Source organism: Pelodiscus sinensis, chromosome 28 (genome assembly GCF_052426305.1).
Source record: "Pelodiscus sinensis isolate ZL-2025 chromosome 28, ASM5242630v1, whole genome shotgun sequence".
NCBI classification, from domain to species: Eukaryota; Metazoa; Chordata; order Testudines; family Trionychidae; genus Pelodiscus; species Pelodiscus sinensis.
The window spans coordinates 6,187,200-6,198,437 of record NC_143079.1 but is presented as its reverse complement, the minus strand read 5'-3'; the positions used below and the strand labels follow the sequence as shown (position 1 = coordinate 6,198,437).

Sequence of the window (11,238 nt, the reverse complement as noted above, 5' to 3'; positions counted from 1 at the left end):
CTTAGGGAGGAACAATCAGTTTCATGTACAGAATGGGAAGTGACTGTCTAGGAAGGAGCATGGCGGAAAGGGATCTAGGGGTTCTAGTGGACCACAAGCTAAATATGAGTCAGCAGTGTGATGCTGCTGCAAAAAAAGCAAACATGATTCTAGGATGCATTAACAGGTGTGTTGTGAGCAAGACACGAGAAGTCATTCTTCTGCTCTACTCTGCGCTGATTAGGCCTCAGTTGGAGTATTGTGTCCAGTTCTGGGCACCACATTTCAAGAAAGATGTGGAGAAACTGGAGAAGGTCCAGAGAAGAGCAACAAGAATGATGAAAGGTCTAGAGAACATGACCTATGAGGGAAGGCTGAAAGAACTGGGCTTGTTTAGTTTGAAAAAGAGAAGATTGAGGGGGGACATGATAGCCGTTTTCAGGTATCTAAAAGGGTGTCACAAGGAGGAGGGAGAAAACTTGTTCTTCCTGGCCTCTGAGGATAGAACAAGAAGCAAGGGGCTTAAACTGCAGCAAGGGAGGTTTAGGTCGGACATTAGGAAAAAGTTCCTAACTGTCAGGGTGGTGAAACACTGGAATAAATTGCCTAGGGAGGTTGTGGAATCTCCATCTCTGGAGATATTTAAGAGCGGGTTAGACAGACATCTATCAGGGATGGTCTAGAGTAGACAGTACTGGGTCCTGCCATATTCTATGATTCTATGACTCCTTGTTGTTTTTGCAGATACAGACTCACACGGCGACCTCTCGGAGACTTAGGGAGGTTAGTTTGACCCCACGTGTTCTCTTTAAGAACCAGAAAGCTAAAACCGGGGCTGCTTTCGACAGCCAGTAGATTTTTCACGGGGCGGAATGTGGCGTCTCCTGACGCAGCCATTTATTTATTTAATTAAGCTGGGGGAATAAACACATAGCGCTCCAAATGCAAAACGTCCCAAGATAGCAGCTACTTTCCATCCAGCCTGCCGCCGGCTCTCAAGTAAAATCATTCTCCTGTTTCTGTTCACTTTGGAGAAGTCTCTGGGGAATCCAAGGACACGGCTGATATTGAGTGCTGCCGAACAGTGCGGTGAGGTAAGAGGCTCTGATTTCTGTAAAGAGAAAACTTGACGCTGGGGATACGCTTTAGAAGACAGTTGGAGATCTCGCAGGTTCAGTTCTTGGCTGGGTTTTGTTCTCAGCTGGCCACATTGCAGACTCCGAATGGTATTTGCGTTGAAATGAGGGTCTTTCTCTTTCATCCTGCAGTGAAGGCGCAGCGTTGAATCGATACCGTGGCTGTTGTGCGGTACAAATAGGGACAGGATAGTCTAGCTGCAGTTAAGGAGGCAGGACTCCTGGGTTCCTTCCCCATTGCTGAAAAGGAATGATCAGTTGTTAGATCAAGGGACGGGACTTAGCAGCAGGGGAGGTTTAGATTGGACATTAGGAAAAAATTCCTAACTGTCAGGGTGGTCAAAATTGGAATAAATTGCCAGGTGGTGGAATCTCCCTCTCTGGAGATATTTAAGAACAGGTTAGATAGACATCTGTCAGGGATGGTGTAGACGGAGCTTGATCCTGCCTTGAGGGCGGGGGGCTGGACTCGATGACCTCTCGAGGTCCCTTCCAGTCCTATTATTCTATGATTCTATGATTCTATGACTTAGAACTCCTAAGTTCTACTCCTGACTCTAAGAGGGAATGTTGTCTAGTGGGTAGACCATGGAATAGGAGTTCTCTTCTGGGTTCTATTCTGAATTGAATCTTAACCTCTGTTTTCCTGTCTTTTAAGTGGGGGACGGGGGAAGAAGGGCTATGTTGAGACTCAGCTGAAATGCAATATAAATTAAAGAATTGTTAGTATTTATTATTAACTCGCTGCAACACTGAAGCCAAAGACATAGTGAAGGGATGCGTTTGCATCCATCCAGCTTGAGACAGAACCAAGAAACATGAGCTGTATATGGGAATAAGTCTCAGAGGGGTCGCCGTGTTAGTCTGTAACCTTAAAAACAACGCCTAGTCCTGCGGCACCTTAGAGACTAACACAAATATAGAGAAACTATCCGGCGTTTTCGTGGGCCAAAACCCACTTCTTCAGCTGAGCTGTGAATGGGAAAGTCATCTGGTTCCCTTACATACAGTTCAGCCACCATTCGGGGTAAATCTCCCCTTTTTGGGTGCCTCCTCGCCAGACCGCCGCGTCACGCCCATTGCATAATGCCTGGGAGCTGACTCCCATTAGCAAGAGGAGTCAAACGCACCCAACTGCATCCCTGCAAACAGCCAAGGAAGGATGAAGCCAGATGCAGCTGGGACAAACAGGGCTGTGGGAAGCCAAAACCAGCCCCTCAGTGGGGCTGGGCCCTGTTTGTTTTTCGCGGAGAGTGGATGGTGCCAGACCCAGCGACTTGACTCAGCTCTCAAGACAGGTGCTCGACTCTTGCTCTTCGTGATGTGTGGTGCAGTGGAGTCTCCGGACCCCGGGAGCTTGCAGACTAGTGGCAATAAATTCTCTGCGAGGTCTGCTTGGTCTCCACTCAACGGGTTCAATCCTGCTCTTTCCCTGGCTGCAGACAGCCCGCAGCAGAAGAACAGGCCTGGGGGGATCAAGGGAGGGGCTGCGCAGGGAGGCAGGGAACTGTGTCCTATGGACGTTCCGTGCATGCACAATGAAGGTGAAAGTGAGGCCTCTTCCCTGGGCGAGTCTAGACCGGAAGTGGGGAACCGCAGCCTCAGAGGCCGGATACAACCCCCAGCTTGCCTGGATTTGCCTCCGAGGCTTAGATCCCCCCCCCCCCAGCAGTGGGGAGCCCACGCTGGCACTCCAGCCCCCATTGCTGTCCCACTGCAGGGCTGAGCACACAACATCTACTAGCCCAAGCCCCCCCGGATCTGGTGGGAGGGCATGTGGGGAAGGCCTTTCTCCTTCTCAGTCGGGGCCCCCCCTCAGTGAGGAGTGGTTGTTTTTCTGCTTGTGTGTGTCCCCTGCCTGCCTGATTTTTCTGTGGCCCCCGACCCAAAAAAGGTTCCCCACCCCAGGTCTAGACCGTCGGAGGGACAAGAGCTCTGGGAAGGAGATCCCCGTGGTTCCTTCACGCAGACCCGCTGCCCGCCCCCGTGGCTCCCGCCCCCGTGGCTCCCGCCCTGCCTGGAAGGATGCTGGGGATGGGGCTGTTCGAAGGCTGGCTCGTTCTCTTCCTGCTCGCTGCTGGAGCGGGAGGGGTTCGGAGTCAGGACACAGGTAAGTGGGGACTCTCTGATGGGTGCTTCTTCCATTACGCTGCCCTGGGCAGTCCCAGTCCCTACAGGCACCAGGGTGCACCCGAGGGAGTCCCCAGGTCCTGCTCTCTCTGCATAAGGGGGCAGGGGCTGGAGGGACCCCTCCGTCCTGGCTGGCTGTGTACACAGTGATGAGGGGGCTCCCTGGGCTGTATCCTCTATACAGCCCACAAGCTCCATTTCATGTATAAAGACAGAGGGCCGGGTCCCCAGCTGGCGTAAATCAGGGGCCTTCAGCAGAGCTAACCCGGATCAGTGTTTCCTCTGAATTTTTCCATCCCTGTGTGGAATAAATTTTGTTATGTGCACCAAGGCAAGGGAAGGTGCACACCACTAGTAGAAACACCTGCCACCAGCTGTGGGCCCTTTGCTAATCAGCTGGGCAGCACCTGATTCTCTCCTGGGTGACCGCCCATGGGCTCAGCTTACAGGGAAACACTGCTCTGGATTGACACCTGCTGTAGATCCGTGAAGGGCGGGGGGAGCAGCGTGGGGTGTCTCAGAGCTTGGCCCTGCAGCACGAGCCGAGTCAGCTGACCCACACGCAGCGACTTGGCACCAGGTGGGTGTTTTGGAAGACGTATCCATAGCACTTAAGGCCCAAAGGGACCATTACTGAGTCTGACTGTTACCTAGCACAGACCACCCCAGGCCACCTCCACACTCAGCCCAACGGCTAGAATTAGAGCCAAGCGCCCCAACCCCCCTGGAGACCAGACGATTGCAGAGAACAGGAGGGACTAAGGTGGCTTCCCTGCTGCTCCGAGCTTGGGTGGCTCGCTGAGCCTCTGCTGGTGCGGCAAAGTCCTCGCGGCTATTTGTCTGTCTGCCTGGCAATGTTCCCTCGAATGTTTTCCATCCATGTGTGGAATACATTTTGCTACGTGCACCAAGGCATGGGCAGACGTGCACCACCAGCAGAAAGACATGCTGCTGGACTGTGGGCGCTCTGCCAGCAGCCGCCCAAATGCTCAGCTTAGAGGGAACAGACAGGCCCTGAACACTGACACGTGCTCCGAACGCCATGGGCAGGTGGGGGAGTCCCCAGCTGAGTATGGGCAGGTGGGGACTCACTTCTTGGGCTGAAGTGGAGATGGGGGGTGTCAGGGAGCTGGCTGGGTCTCCATGTGCTGCTCTGCAGGAACATGCCCCGTGCACCTGCTTGTCGGCCTGGACGTCACCGATTACCAACAGTCCGGCCTGCACCAGTACCTGGAAGGCATCGTCCGGGAGCTGTTCTCCCTGAGCCGGGTCAGCTGCACCCTGCTCAACATCACCCTAAGCATCCAGAGCATGGATCAGAGTGGCCAGGTCCTCTTCCAAAGCAGCCTGGCCAGGTACCAGCCCGAGGCCTTGCAGCAGCTGCGCAGGGCACACGCCTTCCGGCGCACCTACCTGAACCAGCCCGCCCTGGCAAGATTCCTGGAGACCAGCAGACGCCTGCCGGAGACTCACCAGGTAGAGCCGGAGCTGGGCCCCGCGCCGCATGGGCACATCCTGCAGGGCCAGGACACCCTCGGCGGGCTCCCTTCCTCGGCCAGTCCAACCCCCTTGCGGCTGGTCCCCTGCTCAGAGTCCTTTGTCCCATCCTGGGAGCTCAGGAGAGGGTTCACCTGGTCGGTACCTGGGGCATTGGGTTCCAGCGGGTACGTGCAGCAGAACCAGCTGCTGGGTGGGGCTGGGGGGTCCCACGCTGGGGCACAGCAGCTGGCTCTGCCTTGGGTCCTGCTTCCTCCACCGCGGCCCGGAGGCTGATGTGTCCCAAACGTCCCTGTGGCCCAGGTGCTGCTCCTGTTCACGGATGGGCTGGACGATGACGTGAGGAGGCTGGAGGAGACGTCGGCTGCTCTGTGGGCGCAAGGTGTGTGGGTGGATGACACGACTGCCTGGCGCCCGGTGGGCAGATCTGCAGGGGAAGAGGTTTTCAGAAAGTTAGCCTGGGGGGCAGCCAGGCCTCAGGAGGGGACTCGGCACAGGGGCACTGATGGCATGTGGGGATCGCAGGACCATGGTGTCTGTTCCTCCCTCATCCCGGGGACTTGCGTTCTTCTCTCCATCGCACCTGGCTCCTTGGTGCCACGTTTTACCCAGGCCCCATGGCACTGAGCCCTCCCCTCTGAGGATCTCAAAGCACTCTGCAAACATTTAAGTACTCCTTCACACCATGCACAGTCAATCTGTGGAACTCCTTGCCAGAGGATGTTGTGAAGACCAAGACGGTAACGGGGTTCAAAAAAGAGCCGGATTAATTCATGGAGAATTGGTCCATCCATGGCTATTAGTCAGGCTGGGCAGGAATGGTGCCCCTAGCCTCAGTTTGCCAGAGGCTGGGAATGGGCGACAGGGGAGGGATCACTCGATGATTCCCTGTTCTGTTCATTCCCTCTGGGGCACCTGGCATTGGCCGCTTGGCTAGATGGACCTTTGGTCTCACCCAGTCTGGCCGTTTATGTCCTTCCCTTCCCTGTGAGGCGGGCTGTGTTATTGCCTGCACCCCATGGATGGAGAAACTCCGGCATGGACAGATTAAGGGACAGATGCAGACAGGCGGGTATGCGCCCCATGGCGTCAAGTCACCTCACTCGGCAGTTTTCAAACTTTTTTTCTCACGACCCAGTTGAAGAAAATTGTCGATGCCAGTGACGCAACCGAGCTATTTCTTTTGATTCGAGTACGAGCTCCGGGGCGGGGCCGGGAAGGAGGGGTTTGGGGCTCAGGACTGGGGATTGGGGTGCTGGGTTGGGCCCTGGCTCACCTCCAGCTGCGGGGATTGTGAGGCTGCATCCCGCCTGCCCTGGCGCCTCGGCGTGCGCGGCGCCCTGGCAGCAGCTCTGAGTCCTGGGCAGAGAGGTGCAAGCGGCTCTTATGCTGCTTTTGCACACAGGCACCGTCCTCCCCCGCTCTCATGGGCCGGGAACCGGCCAATGGGAGTGTGGAGCCGGTGCTCAGCGGGAGGGCCATGCATGGACCCCTCCCCGTCTAGGGGCTGGACCGGCTGCTGCCCACTTCTGGGGTGGAGTGCGGTTCAGGGTGCCAGGACAGACAGGGCACCTGCCTTAGTCACCTGGTCCCCCTATAACAAAGCCACCCAGGGCCTGGCATTGCACGCCCCAGAACTTTGAAAACTACGGCCCTACCTCCTCCCCCCGCCGCACTTTGTAGCCCACGTGCCCCCCTGAGCCCGGCTCTGCCCCATTCCCGTCCTAGGCCGGCTCCACGCCCTGGTGACCCTGGCGATGAACAATGCGACCCGTGTGGAGGAGCTGCAGCTCCTTGAGTTCGGGCGCCCGCTGGGGCAGATCCAGCAGCTGCGCATGGAGAACCCGGAGAGCAGCAGCCTCTTGGCTCAGGAGCTGGTAAGGAAGGGTCCCTTGCCAGCAGGTTGGACTCCACCCTGGCAGGGAGCTGGGATACTGAGCCACTGGGTGCCGGCGTCTGACCCTTCCGGCAGAGGGTGGTCGTGACAAGACGGCCCGGGGGGGTGTTCCTGGGGACGGGCACTGACCGACTGGCCTCGGCCGCACGGCAGCTGCTCTGTAGCCAGAGGAGCCTGTCCTCCTAGCACCTGTGGTGGGTCAGACTGCAGCCCCACTGAGCCTCGCACCGGGCCCCTGGGGACGCCTGCCCCCACCACAGTGCCCCGCCCAGGCTGTGCTGCTGATTGTCTCGGTCCCGCTGCAGCTGGCTGTGTCGGAGCGGAAATGCTGCCACCCCTGCTCTTGCACCTGCATGGGACTGCCAGGCCTGCAAGGCCCCGCGGGCGCTCCAGGGTACAAGGTAAAACGCTCGCCGGGGGGCGCCAGCCCTGGGGGCGGGGGGCAGGCAGGGCTGCCACATTCAGCCTCAGGGGGCGTTCCTGTCTAGTGCTTTGCACCGGGCTCCAGCCGGAGTGGGAGGCTGTGTGGAGAACTTGGGGTTCGGCATGGAGGGGTGCCGCACTGAGGACCCAGCTCACCAGGTTCTGTGACAAAGCCATGCTCCTGCTACCCTTTTCCACCCCTGTGCGGAACGCATTTTTATGTGCCCTGAGGCATGCGCGGATGCGCACCACCGGGAGGAGCACAACACCCAGCAGGGGGCGCTCTGCTAGTCAGCTGGGTGGGGCTGGAATTTCTCCAGAGCGGCCGCCCAAGCGCCCAGCTTGCCGGGAACACTGCTGCAAAGCCCCGCACGGCACGTGCCGCCCCTGGGTAGCAAGTGACCCCTGCAGATGAAGCTCGCCATGACTGGGTGCAAACGGCTCTGCCCAGCTGGCTGGCACAGCTGCGCCTGTGCAGCGGCACCCACAGCGCGGCCAGTGCAAAACCAGCCTGTGCCGACGAGCCCTGGGAAAGGGCATGTTCCCCGCGACGTGCCGTTTGCGCTTACTCACTGGGCTGAGGAGTCAGGATGAGGCCAGCTGTTTGCACATCTGGATCCGCAGCAGAGCCCGGGGGAGTGATCTAGGGGCGCGAGAGCATTTTTGTTTGCTGTGTTTCTGAGCAGAGATTATGATGTTCTCTTTCCCTTCCAGTCAGGAGAAATCTCCTGGTGTATCCAACCCACTTTCCTATTGGTCTGACCCAGCTGGGCCCTTGTCAACTTGGCCTCTGCGGTTTTTGAGCTCTGCTAGCTGGGGTGGTGTCAACTGGAGTCACCAGACACTGGAGCTGGTCTTGAACCACACAGCTGTAGCGATAAATACTTAGTACTCCCCAGCCAGGCCTTTCTTCTGGAGATCTCAAATCACTTTACAAACAGGATGGTTTCACTAATGGAGAAACTGAGGCACAGAGACAAAATACAGGACTATGCAGCACTTTAAAGACTAACAAGATGGTTTATTAGGTGATGAGCTTTCGTGGGCCAGACCCACTTCTTCAGATCAAATAGTGGAAGAAAATAGTCACAACCATATATACCAAAGGATACAATTAAAAAAAAGTGAACACATATGAAAAGGGAGATGCGGGGGGGGGGGGGGGAGGTAAATGTCTGTGAGCTAATGGTATTAGAGGTGATAATTGGGGAAGCTACCTTCCTAATGGGTAAGATAGTTGGTGTTTTTGTTGAGACCGAAACATAGAGTGTCGAATTTTAGCATGAATGACAGTTCAGAGGATTCCCTTTCAAGTGCAGATTTAAAAGGCTTCTGAAGCAGGATGCAGGTAATTAAGTTGTTGAGACAGTGTCCTTTCTGGTTAAAATGGCAAGAAACTGTTTTTTCTTTGTGATCCTGTCTAATATCTGTTTTGTGGGCGTTGATCCTTTGGCAAAGTGTCTGAGACATTTGTCCAATGTACAAAGCAGACGGACACTTTCAGCACATGACAGCATAAATTATATTTCTGGATGTGCAGGAATATGTATTCTTGATCTTATAACTCACTTGGTTAGGTCCAATAATGGTGTCAGCAGAGTGAATATGTGGACAAAGCTGGCAGCGGGGTTTGTTGCAAGGGAAGGTACCAGGGTTGGTATTAGTGTGGTATGTCCTGTGGTTGTTGGTATTTGATCTGAGGAAGTGGGTCTGGCCCACGAAAGCTCATCATCTAATAAACCATCTTGTTAGTCTTTAAAGTGCTGCATAGTCCTGTGTTTTGTTTCAGCTACCCCAGACTAACACGGCTACATTTCTATCACTGAGGCACAGAGATTTGCCTACGGCTACTACACTGCACTCTGTCCTAGGCTTCCGAAGCACTTTGCTCTAACCATTAGACGGCACTCCCTCAGAGCTGAGGATATAGAATTTTGGAATCCTAGGGCTAGCAGAGAGCTCAGGAGGTCACTGAGCCCAACCCTTTGCCCAAAGCAGGGCCAGTCCCAACTAAATCAGTCCATATAAACCTCCCTGACTCCCACAGCCTTGGATCGAGAGAACGCCCCTCCAGGGTCAAGCCTAAAACTGGGACTCTGACTCCCAAACCGTGGAGCTGAGAAGGGAACCCCCCAACTCCTGATTTAAAGACCCTTTACTCCATCCACTAGACCACACTTCCCTCTTCGTCCCCCCATCCTACAGGCCACGACTCCCGGCTCCCAGCCCTGTGCACAGTCCACTGCCCCACTCTTGTCCCCTGAGTTGACTCCCCCATTAGGCCGTTGCACACAGAACAGCTGGTGCTTCACCCAGAGTCCTCCCTGCCACCCCAACTCCTGGGCTGCCTTCTGCTCAAACCTTCTGCTCTCTTGGCCCTAGGGGAAGAAGGGAGCCAGGGGGCTGGTTGGAGACCACGGGCACTACGGACACAGCGTGAGTAGAACTCGTCTGTCTCTGACATGCGCCCGGGAGAGGCGGCTCCCTGATGCCAGGCTGGGCCCCACTTTGTAGAAAGGGGGGGTGCCTGGGACGTGCCCCCCACACCCAGATCAGGGTTGATAGCCCCTTTCCGGGGTGGGAAGGCCGCCGGGCGTGGCTGTTGGCATCTACTGGGTTGCAGAGCCCGGGCCACAGAGATCCGGTCCTCTCCTGGCATCGTGTATCGGAACAGCCCAGCGGCGGGGCTCTGCCTGGCTTTGCCTGGCCTGCTGCAGACCCCAGAGCGTGCCCCCCTCGATCACAGCTTGGTGGCAGGGGAGCTTTGGAAACCAGCGCGACCAGAAAGCCGAGGAGCAGGCGGGAGTCTCCCATGGGCTGGGCATGGCCTTCGAAACCGGCTGCCTCTGCCATCCGGCGCAGCCCGGAGGCCTGGGTGCCAGCGATCAGCCAGAGCCCAGGGCGGGTCTGTGTCCTGGAGATTGGGTGGCTGTTTCCCAAATCCGAGTGATGGGTTCCCCCCACTTTCCACGCTCACTCTGCCCCACGGGCCCCACTGCCCCAGGCTCACACCAGCCTCAGAAGCCCGCTGCCCCATGGCCCTGGACCGCCCCAGCTCAGCCCGTTGAGCACTCTGCCCTATGGCATGGGCCAGCCCAGGCTCTAACAGCATCCACCCCGATACCCGGCCTGGGTTCCCCTTGGCTTAGCTCTCTCCCATCGTCACTCCTGCACCCTCGCCCTTTCCCCAGCTAGACCCAGCTGGCTCTGGGCGACTCCCAGCCCCCCCCGCTCCGTGCTGCTTACGTCCCAAGCCCCCTTTGCCATGGCAGCACTTGAAGGCCTCTCCTTTCCAATCCCGCTTTCAGGGGGAGCAGGGGCCGCGGGGGCTCCACGGAAGCTGGGGGACCCAGGGATGCCCAGGCCAGTGCGGAGCCAAGGTAAGATGCCGGACCATCCTTGGCAGCTGCTTTCCCTTTGGTTAGAGATTCCTCCGTCTCACTGGCTTCCTCTCTCTCTCGCTTCAGGGACTGATGGGATACCCTGGAGAGCAGGTACAGAGGCCTCGGGGTGCGCAGAACCGAACAGGCAGCTGCCATGGATGCCACAGAGCCAGGCCAGGGCTCGGCTTTGTGGCACATCTGCCCAGGACCAAGTCTTGCCAGCCACACTCCCACCCGGAGCGGCTCCCCGCACCCACTCCGACCCGGCCCCCCGGGTGCGCGCCCCTGGGGCCAGGCGGAAAAGCTGGGCCGTGGCCGGAGCTCGTGGCTGCACGGAGTGAATGGGAAAGAGGAGGGGCCGGGCAAGGAACCGTGGGAGGGGAGGAGACTCGGGTCGTGGCTGGAATGGGCAGGGACCACGAGGCACCCTCTCTGCTAAGATGCCAGCGGCTGGGAAGGCCTGACCCCCAGAGAGGGCTGCGTCTGGGCCACCTGTCCTGGGTAGTGTCCAGGGCTAATGCCGATCTCTTTCCAGGGAGCTCCTGGGGACGCCGGATATGACGGCGTCGCTGGGGAGGAGGTGAGCTGCTTCGGGGACTGATGTCCCGCAGCCAAGCCGGGCAGCCCCAGGTCCCTGCACCACCCTGATCCTGGGGCCAGGCTTGCTGTGCGCTCCCTAAAACAATCCCCTCCCCCCCCCCGTGTCACCCACCAACACCTGGGGAAGTGACCGTCCTCTGCCCCCCGGAGCGAACGCCACTGCTGGAGCAAAACGCCCCCCCCCCCCAGAGCC

The 11,238-nt window shown here is 57.7% G+C and overlaps 1 protein-coding gene across 1 annotated transcript in view; it reads left to right on the top strand.

Moving 5' to 3' along the window:
- The first annotated feature begins 815 nt into the window (after positions 1-815).
- The window catches only part of LOC102446965 (uncharacterized), a 30,948-nt gene continuing 20,525 nt past the window's right edge, over positions 816-11,238 (top strand). The window contains exons 1-10 of the mRNA XM_075910692.2: positions 816-1,073; positions 3,024-3,225; positions 4,405-4,721; positions 5,046-5,124; positions 6,471-6,619; positions 6,945-7,040; positions 9,445-9,498; positions 10,371-10,442; positions 10,530-10,556; positions 10,981-11,025. Of these exons, the coding sequence (XP_075766807.2) occupies positions 3,141-3,225; positions 4,405-4,721; positions 5,046-5,124; positions 6,471-6,619; positions 6,945-7,040; positions 9,445-9,498; positions 10,371-10,442; positions 10,530-10,556; positions 10,981-11,025 (924 nt within the window). The 5' untranslated portion in view covers positions 816-1,073; positions 3,024-3,140. The remainder of the gene's footprint in view (positions 1,074-3,023; positions 3,226-4,404; positions 4,722-5,045; positions 5,125-6,470; positions 6,620-6,944; positions 7,041-9,444; positions 9,499-10,370; positions 10,443-10,529; positions 10,557-10,980; positions 11,026-11,238) is intronic.